The sequence below is a fragment of the Sycon ciliatum genome, chromosome 8, assembly GCF_964019385.1.
Source record: "Sycon ciliatum chromosome 8, ocSycCili1.1, whole genome shotgun sequence".
Lineage (NCBI taxonomy): Eukaryota > Metazoa > Porifera > Calcarea > Leucosolenida > Sycettidae > Sycon > Sycon ciliatum.
The window spans coordinates 20,248,207-20,267,898 of NC_088650.1; the positions used below are offsets into that span (position 1 = coordinate 20,248,207).

General features: G+C 48.9%; 2 protein-coding genes across 2 annotated transcripts in view; one reads left to right on the top strand and one right to left on the bottom strand.

Annotated features, from left to right (window-relative positions):
• Positions 1 to 111: 111 nt before the first annotated feature.
• LOC135822278 (uncharacterized) overlaps positions 112 to 19,692 on the top strand; it is a 25,907-nt gene continuing 6,326 nt past the window's right edge. The window contains exons 1-8 of the mRNA XM_065335009.1: positions 112 to 1,818; positions 3,499 to 3,643; positions 4,895 to 5,080; positions 11,605 to 11,827; positions 13,711 to 14,128; positions 15,995 to 16,313; positions 16,579 to 16,732; positions 18,278 to 18,387. Coding sequence (XP_065191081.1) covers positions 239 to 1,818; positions 3,499 to 3,643; positions 4,895 to 5,080; positions 11,605 to 11,827; positions 13,711 to 14,128; positions 15,995 to 16,313; positions 16,579 to 16,732; positions 18,278 to 18,387 — 3,135 coding nt within the window. The 5' untranslated portion in view covers positions 112 to 238. The remainder of the gene's footprint in view (positions 1,819 to 3,498; positions 3,644 to 4,894; positions 5,081 to 11,604; positions 11,828 to 13,710; positions 14,129 to 15,994; positions 16,314 to 16,578; positions 16,733 to 18,277; positions 18,388 to 19,692) is intronic.
• On the bottom strand, positions 8,208 to 9,458 carry LOC135822277 (uncharacterized). Its single transcript, XM_065335008.1, has one exon. It carries the CDS (start codon positions 9,451 to 9,453, stop codon positions 8,287 to 8,289), a length of 1,167 nt encoding a protein of 388 aa, XP_065191080.1. The 5' UTR covers positions 9,454 to 9,458; the 3' UTR covers positions 8,208 to 8,286.

Sequence of the window (19,692 nt, forward strand, 5' to 3'; positions counted from 1 at the left end):
TGGTCATTCAATGGAAAGAGAGTCGAATGTACGGGCAAACACACCTGCTGATATTCGGTTCGACAAAAACAAACAAGAAATAGATAGTATGGCAGCCTACACTACAGGATTTTAGTTGCTATAAATCCTTCAGGCTAGGCAGTTTGACAGTGGGAAACAAGCTTTGGAAACTCAGTCTAAAGGAGTGTGATGGGTTTTTTTCCTGGCCTTACATACAGCTAAGGTGATTGTGCTGAAAATGCAGCTTTGCTCACATCTGCTGTTATCTCTGTTTGTCTTTTCAATCTCTGTCCCGTGGCATGTTGAACCTGCTCCAGTTCTGCTAGAAGTTGGGGACAGCTTCTATGTAGCAGCCAACAATGACAGTACCACAGCCAGTGTACCATGTGGTACTTCTGAGCATCACCGCCGACGCTGCCAGAGCCTTGAAGATGCACTGGAAACTGTATACATACTGCGGAGTAGCAGCAGCAGCAGCAGCGGTGGTGCCAGCCTGAGCCATGATATCATCATTCGACTCATGTCAAGCAATGAGACCAACTGTGCTGTTGAAGCCAGGACAACAGCGTTAAACTCATCAGACCCCGCCCTCATCTCGGTGATGAATCGTGCCTCTCTGCGTGTAGTCATTGAGGGAGACCAGAGCCGAGGTTGCTTCAGAACGCATATCGCAGCTTCCTATCAAGACATCGAGCGTGATCCATCATATTATAGTAAGACATCCAATAGAAGCTTTGTCTACATTTTCAACAGCTCCTTGATAGTATTCAAGCATATAACACTCTCATTTCGTGATGCTGGTCCAGATAACGCCCTGCGTGCGCTAGTGGACATCCAGTCCTCCATTGGAATCTCCTTTGACAATGTGCACTTCCCACAACGTAGTCTCCAGCAAGTCCTAGTCAACACATCGTGCTCTTCTGTGCTCAAGTTCCGAGCATGTTTGTTTGATGGTCGCTTGGTTCTGGCACTTCTCGGTGGCCACCTTGACAGTGAGCAGCAGATCGTAGCTGCAGTTCAAATGCACATTTCAGATGGATGCGAAGAGCATGTGGAGGAGCTTGATGACAGCACTGTGGCATCAACTTGGTTAGAAACTGTGTGGAGTCCCCTAGACCAGGCCCAAAGTAAGGATGGTAAAATACAGACACAAGCTGCATTATTTTTCCTCTGTCAGTTTGTTGCCATCGGTGGCAATCCAGGACTTATGGATCAGAACCTCAACCGCACTGGTCCGTACACAGCCACTGGAATCGCCCTTTATATTGTTTTATCAGAAGCACAGCGTTATCATCTGAGCATATTGGATTGTACATTTGACTTCAATCGTTCACCCAGAACCAGTCCAGTAGGAATCAGCTTCGGCTCGGCTTACAGCAAAGACAACACCATCAGTATTCGGAAGTGCAGATTCATTTCCAACGAGGGTATGCAGTCTGGAGCAGTGCTTAGTCACTTTTCCCCTTCTGCAGCTAACAATATACTGGAAATTGATGATACAGTATTTGATAGCAATGTAGGCAGAAATGAAGGCGGTGGTGTTGGCATCTACTTTGCAGGTCAAAGCGCGAAGCTTGGCAACCAAGTGCACATTAGAAATTCACGATTCATTGAAAACCAAGCTGGAGTGTTTGGCTTTCCGACACCCGGCGGTGCCATCATTGCAGTGGCAGAGTATGACCCTGCACGCTCCAGAGGAACGCCACAGAGCCTGAGGAAAGTCAGCATCGTGCACTTAGAGAACTGCTCCGTATTGGACAACGTAGGCTTTGGGGCCATCCATATTGTACGTACCACAATTGTCTTCAGCGGTAGCAAGTAAGTGCAAACAAGAAACACAGTGACAATGGGTCACTGATGGGTTTTCACGCATTTGGGAAGGGATACCTTGCAGACAGATATCTGCAGTCAAATCTCAAAATTCCGTCCTTTTTGCCACCGGCAGCTGACTCACCTCACCATAGAACCTTGGAATGCCGTGCACATCAGCTCCTAGTGCCTATGCTTGTGGACGGTATCAACATTGTGTTGGCGTGCCAAACCGAAGAGTACGGTGTGGCACATTCACTATCCTGATGCTTTGTTGGTGGTACCGCCAACACAGCTTAAAGGGGAAGTGCATCAATTTTTCTAGTAGGGTCCAGAAGAAAGACAATTTGATATCGGTTCGAATGGCATATCTCTCACTTCCATACGATAAGCCAAACTTGCCAAATCGCCAATTGTATGCTCACGTTGCCATAGCAACCAGAGCAGTGATGACGTATGAAAGGCTTAGCTCCTCCACAGAGAAGGTCGATCACTGCATAAATTGGTCATTTTTCAATTGTCTTATTGTATTTACGATGTGAAAGAAGTGCTGTGTTCAATGCTGTTAGTGCCGTGAACTATTTATCGCCCTTCTCATGCATTTCCCTAGGCTGACTGTGCCTAGGAAATGGTTTCCTCCAGGACAAGATGCTTGGAATTCGCCATCTCTCCTGAGACATTTTCAGCAAACTTTCAAACCTACGACATTATTTCATTCGTCAATCTCCACCATCCGTCGTCTCACCTGGCTTCAGAAGATGTTACGAGAGATAGGAGAGTCGCCAGGAAGCATCTCATTCATCTTCAGAAGGTGGAAAGAGCAAACGGCATGGTCCTTGGTTGGGGGAAATGCTGAACGTCTGATTTGTCCCAACCAAGATTTCAGCATTTTGTTCGTCACTATTTTCGCTTGTCTGCTGGTGTCTCCGCACTCCAGCTTTCTCCTGTCGGTGTCACGTCCCAGTACACAACCGAGAGGACTACTAACAAACAGTTCACTGCACTAACAGCATTGAACACAGCCCTTCTTTCACTTCGTGAATACAATAAACCGATTGAAAATGACCAAATTCTGCAGTGATCGATCTTCTCTGTGGTGGAGCTAAGCCTTTCGTACGTCATCACTGCGCTGGTCGCTATGGCAACGTGAGTATACAATTGGCGATTTGGCAAGTTTGGCTTATCGTATGAAAGCGAGAGATATGCCATTCGAACCGATATCAAATTGTGTTTCTTCTGGACCATACTCGAAAAATCGATGCACTTCCCCTTTAATCAAAATCACTAGAGGGTCGTACATGTACATGGAACCCGTTTTGTATCTGCTTTAATTTTGAGTCTGAAAGCGGAAAGCTGCGAGTATTTCAAGCTTCATTTGATTTGTACTTCAGTTTGAACTGTCTACAAAAAATCCATGGAGAAAATTGAGTCCTGCCGTCTTTTGGTGTATGATTTGACCGACGTGATGTCGGACACTTTGTCTGTTTGTACAGGGATAGTTAGTCAGGAGAAGGAATAGACGTATTTCTTGACTATGTTGGAACTTCTGGCTCTCGTTGTACCTTGTGAATCTTTAGGCAATTCTAGACTTCCTTCTGAACATAGCACCAAGGTGTTTCAATCCAAATGGAAAATTCCGTAAGACTTGCTTCCTTTTTCTTGCGTTTTACGTGTGCTTTCCTGGCTTAGTGTGATCAGTGGCAACAAATTAACGGCCTTAGCATTGAGTGACGCCAGAGCCAATGTCAGCGGTAACTTAACCATCTCAAACAACATTGCCTCCACAGGAGGAGCTATTCGTCTTGAACAGAACTCCATCATGGACGCCACAAAGGTAAAGTACGCACACAGTGCACCATGTGCCTTGTCCCCCCCCCCCCCCCCCCCAGCATGTTTCAAATGCACTGTGCGAGTGCAGACAGCACAGCACAGCATCCACGTCTATGGAGGTTATGCGATTACATCATCAGTTGACATGCTTTGGCGAAGTCGCTGCTCTCGCACTAGTGACTATCTCTCTGCATACATAGCGCCAATTAGAAAATCCGCTGACTCATGCTGTACACTTGCCGCCCATTAGAAAATCCGCTGGTACACTAACCGCTCCTTATAAAATACGCGGTTAAATCATTTGCATACCGTATTTTCGGAGTATAGTGCGCACCTTTGTATAACGCGCACCCCCAATCTTCATTGGAGGTGCGCACTTCAATCTGCATTGAAGTACATGCATTTCATATTCGGCGCATAGTGCGCACCTGCGATTTAGGGCCTAAAAAAGCACATCTAATGGGCACACTATACTCCGAAAAATACGGTAACCTCTATAACCATGTGCATTGATGATCGTTTGGGTTTTCCATGTTGTCAAGTGGCTGCAGTGGAGCATGTGTGCCTTGTGAAATTAGAATTAAAATTTGTCACGGTAACATCACTGGCAGCATCCACTCAACAGAGATTCACAGAGGCGCGGTGGCCATGTAGGCTGATGCTCCATGAGCTCACCAATGTGAAGGACACCAGGGAGTAAATCAAGGACATAGCTGTGGAGTACTTGTCATTCTGCTTCTCAGCAATCATGTTGCCTAGATGTTCGAGGCAAATATGTGCTGCCTCGATGCCACATCCTCCAGACTCACCAAACACAAGCGGCAAAGATGAGATGCATGCTCTAACTCCCGAACCCGTGCTTTGTTGGCTTGTCGAATCAGTTGCTCGTGTCTAGAGGTGCATGCTAGGTTAACAGGACAGAGCATGGCTTATGTTGAATCCATTTCTGCAGACGCAGGTGGACGGCAGGCGTTGGGACGCCCAACCAAATCGCAGGTAAAGAGCACAGCGGAAAGAACTTTTGTGGCAAACAAAGCCATACTGCTTCAGGGGCTGACATGTTGGCCAATTTGAGGTGCCTTTCTCCGTGTAAAAGTTGTTTGACCAACAGATTGGATTCGCTCATCTGCCTCACCTCCATTTAAAGCATGACCACAGTGTCTAGGGGCTGAGGTGCTCGTAGCATACGCTATTGTACTCTTAGTCCAAATGTATTCTTCTTGCTGCCATGTTGCCACTACTCTGTGTGTTGAAGGCCGAGGAGTTCCTGATTACTGGAAACAGGGCCACTTCTTTGGGATCTGCTGTGTATGCTGATGAAATGTCATCCGCAGCTACTCTCCAGGAGATTGTTCATTCTCCCGGAAGGACTAGCATGAAGACTTCTCGATGTGCAATACAATTTCCTACAGACCCAACAGTTCGTGAAAGAGCAATAAAGGTATGTCTGGAGTATTTGCAATAAATGTATGTCTGGAGTTTTGCGATCAACGCATGTCTGGAGTGTTTGCGATCAATGTATGTCTGGAGTATGTGTTACAGCAGTCTGCCGTGTATGTCCCGTTATGCTTGGACGATGTCATTTTTGCCATGCAAGTTTCTATATACAGTAAAACCCGGTGTAAGCAACCTCTGCCTCTCTGGTTTTAGCCACCTCTGCTTTTAGCGACCTCTGCTTTTAGCGACCTCTGGTTTTAGCGACCTCTGGTTTTAGCGACCTCTGGTTTTAGCGACCTCTGGTTTTAGCGACCTCTGGTTTTAGCAACCTCTGGTTTTAGCAACCTCTGGTTTTAGCGACCTCTGGTTTTAGCGACCTCTGCTTTTAGCGACCTCTGGTTTTAGCGACCTCTGGTTTTAGCGACCTCTGGTTTTAGCGACCTCTGGTTTTAGCAACCTCTGGTTTTAGCGACCTCTGGTTTTAGCGACCTCTGGTTTTAGCGACCGCCTGCTTTTAACCACCGTTTTTCCATGCACCGACAGTTCTACACAGCATCTGCCCCGGACACAGCGACCACCTGCCTTGCGCGACCAGCGACCGACTTTCAGTGTACAACGTGCCACACTGGACCTGCACACAGTGACCGAAAACTAGCCAAAAGTGCCATCTTGGCTGGCAGGGAAACAGGGTTGAAGTGCACTCTGAAGCAAGTGCATGCAGTCAACAGAAGTGACAGTGCAGGATGCGCTAGCACTGCATGCACTTGAGAAGTCGAGTGAGGCTTGCTTTGCCTACACGAAAGTATTCTATGCTCCACACCTGTCGATACGAGTACATGGAAATACAATCATGCACTTGTATGTATACTACATACACAATCCGATATGCCACGAATGCATGAGACCTGGCTCTAAAGAACACCTGGCTTTAAAGGGGAAGTTAAGGCAAAAATAAAAATTTCACCAGTTGTAGTCTTCGGGGTGCTGAGTCGAATGGTCGTGGTCCGAGGAAGCTGAGACGCTCCCTTCCTACTTGAATCCCAATCGAACTCGCGCACTTCCACCGAAACTGGGTGACTGCGCCCTACTAGATGGGGATTTGTATGCAAAATGTCACTAAAAGCGCCATTTCGTTCTTATAAAAGCATGGATGACCGCGATTGGCCCATATGTTGTACTCTTTTGGACGCTGAGTTGACTGGTTTTGGTCCGAAAACGCTGCGATGCAGCATTCCTCCTTTATTCCCAATCGAACATGGTTGAACAAGCGGTCACGTGCTCCTGCGTACGCCAGTCACCTGGTCACCGTGCCTGCAGGGTACAACTTACTAGCCTGTTTGACCTTTTTTGGGTGCAGTCCTGTCACTCGAGTTGAACTCGAGTTGAACCTTGGTGTGAAAGTTGTCGCCTGCTGGCGTGGTGACCAGGTGATTTGGGCACCCAGGAGCAGGTGACCGCTTGTTCAACCATGTAGACTCCCTTTAATTCGAACCTCAAATTGCCAGGCCCTGACTTCGAATTATCCAGAACTTCTTATTATCCAAATGCAGCCCCATGCACATGATATGTATGTCAAAATGCTTGAAATCGCTTGCTGAATATTTTTTGCACATTTTTATTTGCATCAATGAAACATAGGTACGTGTCATGTACAACGGATCATCAAAACACTGGATCGACACAAAACCATTTTGACATCTTCTAGTGAAGAAGTTGTCAGTCACTGCAGCTTTCCTGAAACAATTTCAACGGAAAAGAACTGCGCTGCCTAATCGGCGTCATGAAAGGCCGTTGGACAGCAGCACGTCGTTCTGAAGAACGGAAGTGGAGCAAAGGCATAGACAATATTTACGACAATAGTGTTGTTGTGCGCCAACATCTCCGCGCACGAGCTGGCGCGGTAAGAAAGGCCATCGAGATCCGCGAAGAGAGTCAGCCACCAGGAAGAAGTCGTCTTCAATCAAACCTTTGCAATTTGCCTCGCACGGGCTTGAATCAAATTTCGAGAGAAGGTGGGTTTCTTGAACGCTATAGTCGATCCTGCAGCGGACCATCGATCGATTTTTGAGCTACTCTTGGCTAGAGAAGGAGAAAAGAATGAACTTCGAATTACAAGGATTGCAACTCAATCTCACTTCGAAATAAGCGTTCAAAGGACATAGCCAATGTACTGTAAACAGCTCTTCTGTACGAAGACTGGGTTCGAATTATCCAACCGGCGCACTTTTCGTACTTCGAATTATGCATTCGATTTTGACTTGAAGTGACTTGCAGAAGATCGGTACGACGAAAAAGTTCGAATTACACGGAATGTTCGAATTATACCGTATTCGAATTAGAGGGAGTCTACCTTAGCACTAAAGAGCGAAAGCCTTTTGTCACGGTTCGGTTTCACTCGCGCACCGGGCCCGAGCTGCCAGCGCAAACAAATGCCGGGCGCGAGCTGGCAGCACGAACAAACACCGTACTCACACGAGACCGCTGGGCCAACGGATGGCCACAGCCATCAAAAACAGGAACAAACCCATCCACGGCTCTTTCTCTTGCTAGCTGTGCTGCTGCGTGCATCCAACTGTTTTGCAATTTCTCCCTCCCACCCACGCCTCTTGATCTGTCCTAGCTCACTATTCTGGACAAATATTAATTCAATTGCAATGAAGCGCCGGGGGCCGGCGGGGGCATTCGGCGGCTTGGTCTGATTCCTAGCTTGTTGGTAACCGGCTTGAGGTTTCCAAGGTTGCTATGACAACGTGCAGTCATGCGCAGGGCCACCCAACATGCGTTGGGGGCCCAGGAAAGACAGAAACGCGTTGCTAGGCAACAGCAAAAGCGCTCAGCGAGTATCACGCTACTCATGCAGCACGCACGCTGGCTTAGGGTATCACGCTACCCTTGCGCTGCGGGGTACCACATTGCCCCTCGCTGGAATCAGACCCGCGCCCCGGATACCTTGCGCTGGCCTCCTGACGGCCAAACTCAACCAACTTGCGCGCTGTGACTGGGGTTGTGCATGCCTTAGCAACATAATGTGGCCCAGGTCGGCAGACTTTCAATTAGCCAAGCGAGCTACTCAGGCCAGGGCGCATGATCACTATTCGCAGCACTTATCGTCCATGCAGCAGTCGGGTTAAGTGGGCTCAGTCTGTCTGATCAGCGCTTACCCAGGACCGGTGCTGCCAGCTTTCATGGCAGTTTGCATGTGGACTTCCGTCACTCGGCAGTGCAAGGCACGGCCGAAGTCTCCCCAGGAATGGACGGAAGAGCACGCACGGGAGTGGGCATGTGAGCGGCGGTAGGGTGGCACGAATGGAATCGCTTGAAATCTTGCCTGGAGAGAGCGTCAGCAAGGATGTTGGTAGTTCCAGGTATGTGACGGGCGGTGACCATGAAGTTACCCTTGGCGCAGATGAAGAAGAGCTGCCGTAGGAGTGACATCACATTAGGGCAGCGACTGGTGCCAGACTTGAGAACAGCGGCGACAGCTTCATTGTCGGTATGGAAGCGGATACGCTTGCGACACCACTGGTGGCCCCACGTAGCACATGCAATGCAGATGGGATACAGCTCCTTGAACGTAATGCAGAGCGGAGTGTGTTGTGGTGACCAGGTGTCAGCGAACCAATGCGTGCCGTAAACTGCGCCATGCCCGATGGCGCCAGATGCGTCAGTTTCTATCAGGATGTCGCTGGCCAGCGTCTCCTGGAGATCGAGGAAGAATGACTTGCCGTTCCAGCCATCGAGTAGGTGAGACCACCAAAGCAGGTCCAGATGACATTCTGGAGAGAGACGGATGCGGTGGTAGGGCTTGTAAACGTTACGCGTGGCATCATACAGTCGGCGCATGAATGTACGGCCCGGCGTGATGACGCGGCTGGCAAAGTTCAGCTTGCCCAACAGCTGCTCAAGCTCCCGTAGACGGCAGGATTGGCGTTGGCGAAAGGCCAATAGTCTGGAGCGGATGTCGTCAACCTTGTCCTGTGGGAGACGAGCCACTTTCTGGACGGAGTCCAGTTCGATGCCCAGGAAGGTGAGACAGGAGGTTGAGCCGACTGTCTTTTCGTCGGCAATGGGAACTCCCAGGTAGCGGAATACGGATAGGACTACGTTCAGACGCTGCGCACATAGCGTTGAGTTTTCAGGGCCACAGAGCCAGAAGTCGTCCAGAAGGTGCAGGGGGTGGGGAACCTGGAACAATTCACAGCTTACCTGGCAAAGTGCGTCCGCAATGCAGTTAAACAAGTAGAGTGCGGACCTCAGCCCGAACGGCAGTACTTTGTCATAGTAGAATTGGCCCTGCCACTGGAAACCCAACGAATGGTATGCAGTGGGTGCAACAGGGACCAGTCGAAATGCATTGCGTAAGTCGAGCTTCGCCATCAAGGCACCGGTACCTTGACGTTGCAGAAGCTCAATGGCATCGTCTACTGTGACATAATGTAGAGAGAACGAATCCTTGCTTATTCCATCATTGACAGACATACGATCAGGGTAAGACAGGTGGTGAATGAGGCGGAATTTCCCGTTGTTCTTGGGCACTACACCGAGCGGAGAGCATACAAATGGGTGGAAAGGCTGGACAGAGAAAGGACCGGCCGATTCGTCACGTCGGACCCGGTCAGCAATTTGTTGTTGTACAAACTGAGCATGTTTAATGACAGTTGGGAGGTTGCCAGAAATGATAGATACAGAAGCACCAGAGTTGCCAATGGGGAACCCGTGTTGCAAGCCATTAAGGATAAAGTCAGAGAGGACACGATTAGAAATACGAGGCAAAAGAGTCATTAGGCGGGCTATGTACAGAGGCGCGGGGAGACTACTGCGCTGCGACGGGCTTGTCCGTCTGGCGGGGTCCCCGGCGACCGGCGTTGGTGCAGCGGGCGGCGGGATGACCTAGGTCGCCGCAGGTTAAGCAGACGTGCAAGCGTTCACAGGGCTGGTGTTGGCATGGGCGGCCACGGTTGAAGTTGAGGCAGATTTGGCGGGTGCTGTCCGCCCCGGCCAGAAATGGCTGCGTAGGACAGCTGGTGTTGGTGCCAGCTGGAGCATGTGGCCCTGCCAAATACTGTGGGCAACGGTCACGGCTGTGGTGCGTTGTGCAGCGCGGACATGATGGTCGGGGTGCCCGGATCAGGTGCAGGCTCCAGAGGCTTTGGTCGATTGCGTCCCAACGAGCCGAGGTTGTTGCCACCGCTGCACGGAAGGCACGGTCATACCCCAGTACAGCTGGGGTCGCAAACTGCTGGTTGGCAGTACAGATAATGTGCTGGTACGTCACCAGCTCCAGTGCTCGGAATGGCACATATTTCAGTGCGCAGGCCATGTAGATTATGTAGGCTTCCAGCCAGGCAGTGAAGTCGACAACGGAGCGCTTCTTAGTCACACATAAATTGAGGGACACACGCCGGCCCTCTCCGTTGGCGGTACTGAGCTCCAAGGGCTCGGACCCTGCGCCCACATTCTCCGGGAGGAGATCCTCCAGCTCAATATATTCGCCGCGTGTGATTTTGTCAAGCAACTTACGCGGGACCGTGGGAACAATAGAGCTGGACTTACGAGTGTTCGCCATGGCCGCTGCGATCGGAGGCAGCGCGGGTTGCATGAGGGAAATGTCCATGGGGCCGGAGTCGACCTGCGGCGGGTGATGGGTGACAGTGTTGGACGCGGTTTGGACCACATCTGCCACTGAGTGAGGGGACCGTCGCCTGATCATGGCTGTCCGGATCCTGGCGAGCTGAAATTCGCTCTTCAAGGCGCTCGACTCGAGCCAGGGGTGCAGGGCCGTCGACACGGCCGCCGTAACGGAACATGGATTCAGGCCAGTTGTGAATAAGCTGGCCGGCTGGGGAACGGCGAACGGGATATCGTCCTGCTCCGCACGGGCATTGCCGGAACGATTCGCATGGGCATTGCCGGAACGATCCGCACGGGCATTGCCCGGCACGATCCGCATGGGCATTGCCGGAATGATCGGCCGCATGGTCCGCAGGGGCTCGATTTGGAGTGTCGGCATACGGGGACGACGAGGCGCGCCTGCGACTGGAACGCCTGGGCCCGGGAGCCGACTGCTTACGTGAGCTATGGTAAACCTTGAGATTGAGGTTCAGAAAGAACTCCACTGCCAATGCGGACAAAGCAAGAACTGACATCAGGAACAGTGGACTTCGGAGAACAATGAGCGCGTGAGAGTTTGTTGGGAACAGAGCATGCGCCTTCTTCGTTAGCATATTTTGCGTGTGCGCAAAAAATAATTTCTTTTGCTTTGAGTAAAGGTGTTGAGTATGATGACTTTGCTTGTCGGTATCTTGGCATGCGTGTATGTCTTTGCAAACTCCGAGACTGGGGATTTGTGTTGTATTGGGCCTTTTGAAGTCGATATGGGATGGAATGACTCAGTGATTACAATGCATGCACTCAATGATAGGACCACTATCCAGTGTCATTGTCCTCACGGTTGTGTGTTGAATCACTATACACCATGCACAACTGGCCATATGCTTGTTTTCTGCTGGTGCTCATAATGGTGCTTAGACCCTCCTGCTGAAGAACAACCCGCCTGGCAAGGCATTGATCTCGGTTAGCTCCGTATTCATGGCAAGCATGCATCGCTGTTTTGGCTATTTCGAGCCATACCTGAACCTGATCATTGCTGACAAGTATGGAAGGTTTGTGGACCAGTGCTATTGTATGCCGTACGCACCAGCTGAATGGGAGAGGAACATGTTTTTACCGTTTGCTGGCAATCACACGGCCGGTAAGTAGAACTGTGACACTCACTCGAACTACATAGTGATGCTCTCGAACCTAAACATCATTTCATGTAAAGTCATTATGACTAGCGATTATAAATTTTTCAGATGGTGTAGTGGATGCACATCCCACTGTTTGTCATTGTATCCTTTTATGTAACATGTATGCATTCATCCGGCCGCGCTGTGCGACATGCCAGTTGTACCGTACGCACTTTAGCTGTACTTGCCTGCCTGGCTTTTCCTTTGATCTCTCTGTCGTTCTCTGTATTCCCACACACTTGTGATTTGTAGTAACGAAGCTAGTTACAAGATGTCTTTGGTGCGTTTGTAGAACCACTACAGATGGTTCCACTGTAAAAACTTTTCCTGATCTGATCGTTGTAGATACCCTATACCTGACCCGGGCATATTAGGCCGAGTAAAAAAATTACTAGATGATCGTCCTTTTTTTTGGAAAAATCGGGGAGGGCGGGAGGATTTTATTTTTATTTTTTTACTTTTTACCCTCTCATGCACACAGTGTGCACAACAACATCAAGGTTTTTTTTCTCTTTTTTTCTTTTTTTTTCTTTTTTTCTTTTTCTTTCTTCAGCAGATCGATACTGACGTTGTGATATACTAGTAGTATGTGGTCCATATAGTAAAGAAAGTATTAAACAAAGCGTGCACATGTTTCCTGCATCCGCGATCGGTAAAAAACCAACGATTTCGGCAAAAACTCACGATTTAAAAAATAAAATATTTCTTGGGGCGCTGACAAAAACTGGGGCGGACGGGGACGATCATCTAGCTTTTTTTTTTACTTGGCCTTACGTACCGGTATTAGAGAAGGCGGGAGTGCTATAAAATAATACTCCCTGCTATAGAACTCTCTTGATCCTGTCAGTACACCAGCAAGCCCAAGTAAAGAGCAAATGATCGAGTATAGGCGAGTATAGTTGAATATGGACCAACATACTTTAACTCTGTTAAGTTAAAAGGGTAATCCTGTCAACATGAATACCCTTAGGCAGCGGTCACACCAAAACAGGCGAAATCAGGTACAGCTGAATCCAGGGTTCTAGCCAGGTCAAAACAGTAGGGGGGTGGGCATGGCAAACAGTTACCCTATATCCCATTTTTCCACTTTCCAATATTGTCTTGCAACGCCAAATGCAACGTATATGGGGCGAATCCCTGACTTCATCCCAGACAAATGTGCCTTTATGAACCATCTATGCATGAAAAACACAAAAATCGGAAAATGAGTAGGGGGCGCCAATTTTTCACAGGGGGGCGCACAAACAGAGTAGGGGGGTGCTGCGCCCCCTACCCCCCGCCCCCTTTGGCTAGAACCCTAGCTGAATCGCAGACTGAAGTGTTGGCCTGCACGCGCACATTCAGTTGGCCACATTGTCCGCCATTCCGCGATTTCCATGGAAACCGCGGACAAATTCCGCACAGAATGGGCGGAATGGCGGAATTTTGCTCCGCGACCTTAGCCCCCGCTCCAAGTGTGCAATGAGTATCAAAAAAGTATTCTTTCTAGACCAAAGAGTGGTATATTTGATAAATAAAGGTACGTTCGGGCCTGATTGGAAATCTTTATTTCCATTGCTATCAGGTTCGGCCTCATTTCCTCTGTGCTGCGCTGATGAGTTCAAAAAGAACGATACAGCATGCTGTCCGCAGATTGATAAATAAAGATAGAAATATTTACGCTACATCTCCGGACGTTTCGTTGTTCTGAACAACATCGTCAGTGGATAAAGAATCAACGGCTTGTTCACCAACTCTTTGTGCAATGAGTACTAATCAGCCATCACTGTCCACCAACTCTTTGTGCAATGAGTACTAATCAGCCATCACTGACACACGGTGTTTCTTGCCTGCCCTTTTCAAACAGAGTTCAATAACGTGCGCGAGAGTTACATCTCGAATTCCAGCTACCAGGAAGTTTGCCCCAGCCGGAAAGAGTCAGGTTTGCCTTATCCAACACAGGCATGCTGGCAGGATCAGGGCCAGAAAGAGCAGACGGCTAACCAGAGCATGCGGTTACTTGAGGAAAGAGCTAAGGAGATCTGCAACAGGCCCAATGCTAACTTGTTACAGGCGCCACGCTGCTACAGCCGTGTACAGCGGGTCTATGTAGCTACACAGATCCTGTACAACTTCAACAAGGCACCTGCACTAGGCACTTATCCTGCATGGATCATGTTCTTTAAGGCTGACACAGCATGCTTCAAACCAATTGGTGATCAAACCTGGTACTATCGGAGAGTCTGTTCGGCCACCACAATAACAAATAGCATTCTCAGTAACCCGTAAGTTTCTTGTGGTGTACGCGTGCACGTATGCATCTGTATGTGCATTTAGGTGTCCACATATGTGTGTATGTACAGTATGCTGTCTGATGAGTGTTTTCACACCAACCTCCGAGTAACAGCGGAAAGAGATTTGTTTGCTTCATTGCTGTGTAATCTTTGTATGTGTGTATGTATGTATATGTGTATGCACTGGCTGTTGGTACATGCCAGAGTATGTGGTGTGATGTGTGTGCGTGAAAAAATGAAAAAGACCAAAAAGTAGGGATTCACTGGCCAGAAAAAGCCACTTCATAGCTGTGTGGTGTAGACCAGGCCGAATAGTGGCGGTCAATTCTTCTGCCTTGCAAGCTGTTGAATGGTGCAGTCCCAGCACAAGCTGCTATGGCTTCTGCTGTAGCATCGCTATCATCGCCTCCGGCGATGGGCGTCCAATGGATATGTGTATGTGCACACGTGTGAATCTATGGGTCACGTGCATGCCGATATATCTCTGCCTCTCGTCTCTCTCTCTCTCTCTCTCTCTCTCTCTCTCTTTCTCCATCTGCGCATAAAATCTAGACTGACAACCTGCTTGTTAAATCATGCATCTGCTTTCAGGCGTAAAAACCCTGTTGTAGAGGTCTCAGTCCTCATTTGTTAGACTTACCTGTCTTTATAAATGTAACTTACTTTCTTTCTCTCTTTCTCTCCCTCCCTCTCTCATTCCCTCTTTTTCCATTTACCCCCCCCCCTTCTCTAGCTTCCTATACGTCTCCCCATCAACAGCTGCCATAACTCACTCTGAGTGTGCCCCCCCCCCCCCCCCCCCCGGGCATTACACACCCACCCAGCCATGTATCACTCGGCTGCCTCTATCTTCCTAGTCATCCATCCATCTACCTCCTGATCTATTCGGAGCCTTCTCGCCCATGCTCTAAAGCTTCTTTTTTAAATATCCTTTGGGCATAGCACTTTGCCTGGATTTTGGACTTGTACACTATAGCCTGGCTTGTAGTTACCAGAACGTGGACATGACGTATGAGCCTGTCAAGAGAACTGGATAGAGCTGTTAAAACTGCCTTCACGAATTGTACACCAAGCAACGCAGCACTTGTGATATCCAAAATTGATCGGATGGGGGGTGATTTCACCCTTTTCGGTGCTAGTGATTCTTGTAAAAAATGCAAAGAACCACATGCGTGCTAAAATCTTGAACACCGAAGCATATCCAAGGACATGTGTCATGCCAAAGAATACGACACTGTTTCTAGCTGACATTTGAAATTCAGCTCAGACTCGGTAAGCTTCTGCCCCGCATGTGGGATGAAACGCTGGGAAAATCCAGCAGTTTTCTGTCCCGTCTCCGTTTGTACTGTAGTGTGGTGGTGCTTATGCTCCTGATGATCACATGCAAGGCCATCGTGAGCGCATCACACGCAGGGCCATGGTGAGCGCCTCGCTGGCTTTCATTGCTCCGTATGGAGTGGTCTGGTGAATGTCAACAGGCTTTTCAAATAGAATGATCCCAGGATATGTTTCTGCGCTGTCATAAAATTCTACATCCAATCCATATCCAATGCACATCCAATTCACATTCAATCCACATCCAATTCATATTCAACTCACATCCTATCCACACTCAATCCACGTCCGATTCATATTCAATTCACATACAATCCACATCCAATTCATATTCAATTCACATCCAACCGACATCCAATGCACTTTACTGGTGTGAGTAAGTGATTTGTTTTCTGTTTGAAAATGGCAGTTTCACTTCTTTGTGACTTGAAACACATCAACACCTAAATACCAATGTGACACTGTTTTGGTCTATCCAAGTCACCTTCAAACTGCTCTTGATCTATGCTTGTGCCTCTGTAGATATCCATTGAACATAAGCACTGACTGTACGTTGCACAGGATCAACTTTATGTACCGTCGGCTCCATCAGACCGTCACACCATTTCTACCTGGATATCGTATTGTGCTCACGCCATGGGCGGGCATGGTGAACTACTGGGATGGCCGCTTCAGGAACACTTGGCCTTCAGTTTGCCAGCAGGACAGGGCTGGGAAATCCGTGCCAAACAAGAGCATATCCATGTTAACACTGCACCCTGCTCCTGGCGAAGTATTCTCGCTCAAGCTGAAAACGACAGATGAGCTATTTCAGAGTCGAGAAGCCCCGCTTGTATTGAAGGTTGGATATGATACCCGTTGGGACTGTAGGCTGTTTAAGACAAGCACAGGGGTTGAACGTATGCCGCAAGTTGCGTGTTTGTATATACTGACTCGTACACGCGTTTGCTTGCATCAAGTAACATGATACTTGCCTGCACGGGTCCATGTGCATGTGTACGTGTGCGCTCACGCATGTTTTCAAGGGTGTATCCATCCTCTGTGATGGTCGCGATTGTGTTGTGTTTTGTGGTTGGTTTTCATGACTATGATTGCCCCTTGCTCAGGTACACACTGAGGATAATATTGTGGTACTGGGCCATCAGGGTCGTGTCTATAAACTGAATGAGGGCATCGTTTTCTCTTCAGTCCACACACTGCGCAACCTAGCTCTCTATGGTCCAGTGGGTGCTAGTGGAGTTATGGAGGTCACTGTTACAGGTGAGATGATACAGTCAAGACTGCCGGAACCGGTCGGGTTGGTCAGGTCATCACCCGACTAACTTTGTGGCCACCAACATAATGTTTACTGCTGAGGAGGGCATGCATCCCCACTACAGTCAACTTTGCAAATAACGACACTCGGCGGGGCATCAGAAAAGTGTCCTTATTCGCGAAGTGTCCTCATACCCGACGTCTCATTATATGTATTACAGTTAGATGGGGCTTTGCTCTGGGCATGGAAATTCTGTCGTTATTCGCGAATCGTCGTTATATTCGCAGTCGTTATTAGCGAAGTTGGCTGTATATCGTAAACAACGTTTGAAGAAGGCTAACTGTTATGGTATGGCGGGGGAAATCTGCCTCCAGCGGCTCTGACGAGCATCACAGCGCACTGTGCACAGCTAGGTTGGACCTCTCACCTGGTGACTTTCTCTCTACTATGCTTTCCATTGTTGTGGTGTCTGCACATTGATCCTTGGCGGTGGTGGCAGAGTTCCTGCAGATGCAAAAACAGCCAGTCTGACTGACTCACATGCAAAGCGTAAATAATAGTTAATACGAGTACTTGGGGCTCCCCGCGTGCTAGTTTGTACGTGAAGTGTGTGGGTTACAGTGAGGGCTGCGTCCCACCCGCCTGTGTGGATTCACAGGAAGTGTGAGTTACAAAGTCTGAAGAAAATGTTGAACGGTCTCTGCTAGGATGACGGCTACACCTTAGCTCAGTGGTTAGTGCATCACTGGCCTCAAGCGAAGCTCCCTGGTTCGAATCCTGGTGGTGACAGTCAATTTTTCTTCAGACTTTTCCCGTTTGTGTCCTTCCCTCAAATCAGTGAATAATATAAATGCAATAATGCTAAACTCGGATGGTGAGCCAATTAAATCATGGTGAAAAAGGAAAAGGACAAAATGTTACGAGTTATGACTAACTGTCCACCAACGTAACCAGATCTTATACAGCCAGCGAGTGCGACAAAATGGCGACAAAATGGCACAAAACTGACTGTAACTGTGTAAACTTGAGCCTTCCAAGTTGGGTGGTCTGTTGCTTTGCGTCGTCGAGTTGTAGTAAGGCCGGTATGTCCAATAGTCTTACTAGTTTTGTCATCATCCAGTAACTTTCGGCATTCTTTGTTGCCGTGGGGCGTAGCTCGTGCTCTTCTTCGTTGCGCTTTCCTTCCCCTCTTGGACCTTTCCGAACCTGAGCCTTCCAAGTTGGAAGGTTGTTGGTTTGCGCCTTGGAGAAGTGTTGGAGCTAGGTGTCAGGTCGCCGAATGTCTCAGTACTCCTTGTCAGTTTTGTGCCATTTTGTCGCACTCGCTGACTGTATAAGATCTGGTTACATTGGTGGACAGTTAGTCATAACTCGGAAGGGCCGGAGGCCGGATGGGTATTCTTGACTGCCATCTTGTACTAGAGACAGATTTGTGTACTTGCTGCAGCAACATTGGATCAGCATACATTTTGTTACATTACTCTATACGGCTTTCCCAGTCTTAGCTTCTCACAGTTTCTCTTACATCCTCAATGTTTGCTGGTGTTCAGGTTACAAGCCATACTACCAAACCGGAGAGAATTCTTTGCGACTCAGAATACCATTTCTTCTTCGTCACTGCCACCTGGGCTTTCGTCAGCTGACCACGAGCCGCAAAGAGGTACATAATACCTATCATTACAGCATCCATCACTAGCGATCGCCATCTGACCCCTAGCAGGCCAGCTAGGCACACACGGTGTCCCGTCTCGGTTGCTTTGCGAAGTGGGTTATGGTTCAGTTGAAATTAGGTTTGAAATGTCCGGGTGTCGATGGCAGGGAGGGTACACGAGCACACATCATGCACTTAACTGTATACATGCAACCACATGCAACCAAGAGGTTTGTTTGTGTGTGTGTGTGTGTGTGTGTGTGTGTGTGTGTGTGTGTGTGTGTGTGTGTGTGTGTGTGTGTGTGTGTGTGTGTGTGTGTGTGTGTGTGCAGATTTGTTAGCTCCTGGTTTTCTCTTTGTTGGCCTCCTCCACGGGGCGGCCTTGGCCTTCTGGTCAGGGTCGTCTCTGGGTATTGAGTGGCAGTAGGCTTTTCATGCCTTGCAGCCGGTTTCGCTCGCGCGGAAGGACATTCAGTGACCTGACGACCAGGGCAGGTAAGTATTTGTTGCCGTCACCGTCTTCTTGCGTCCTTTCCGCATCCTCCGCAGCGGCGTGGCGAGCCCTCGGATCGATCCCCAGCCTGAAACAATGCAGTGGCGTTCGGCAAAGCAAGTGGATTCCTGGATGAGAAAGGAAACAGGTCACACTCGCAGCAATTCATTCCAGCGCGGTGTATCGCTGGAATTGTGGATTTGTCGTGTTGTTTGGACCTGAGTGGCCAGTCGTCGTGCGGCGATGGTGTAGTGATGTTAGCTTGCTGTGCACACTCCTCGTCGTTTCGTGAAAGTTCGTCTTGTGGAGCCCTTGTGGTACGTTCGGTGCCCACCCTCCAGTTCAAGATTGTGCTTTCCTGGTTTATGAAGGCCGAAGCAGTACGCGTACAGACGTTGAACAGAACATCATGTTCCTTTTTCAGTCGTTGCATGTTATACTTATAGTGGACCTACACCATGTACACGGCTACAGCAGACTGTTCATCTTGTTTGTGATAATTATTTCTTTCCTCTGTTTGTGAGTCCTTTTCCATCAATAATGCAGTTTGTTTTGATTTCCAAAATTTTTTTCAATTCATTTTGCTGTACTTCCTGTTTTGTTTTGCGCCACTGCCCCTCACCTTGCGCTCAGTTCTCTGAGTGGAGGGCGGCGTGACCCCACGGGGTAGCTGATTGATAGTAGTAGTAGTAGTGTGTGTGTGTGTGTGTGTGTGTGCGTGCGTGCGTGCGTGCAGGTGGGTGGGTGGGTGGGTGGGTGGGTGGTGTGTGTGTGTGTGTGTGTGTGTGTGTGTGTGTGTGTGTGTGTGTGTGTGTGTGGGT

Excerpts from the sequence above, each read along its gene's own strand:
- LOC135822277 (XM_065335008.1), bottom strand. The coding sequence starts at position 9,453 with ATGGCGAAGCTCGACTTACGCAATGCATTTCGACTGGTCCCTGTTGCA.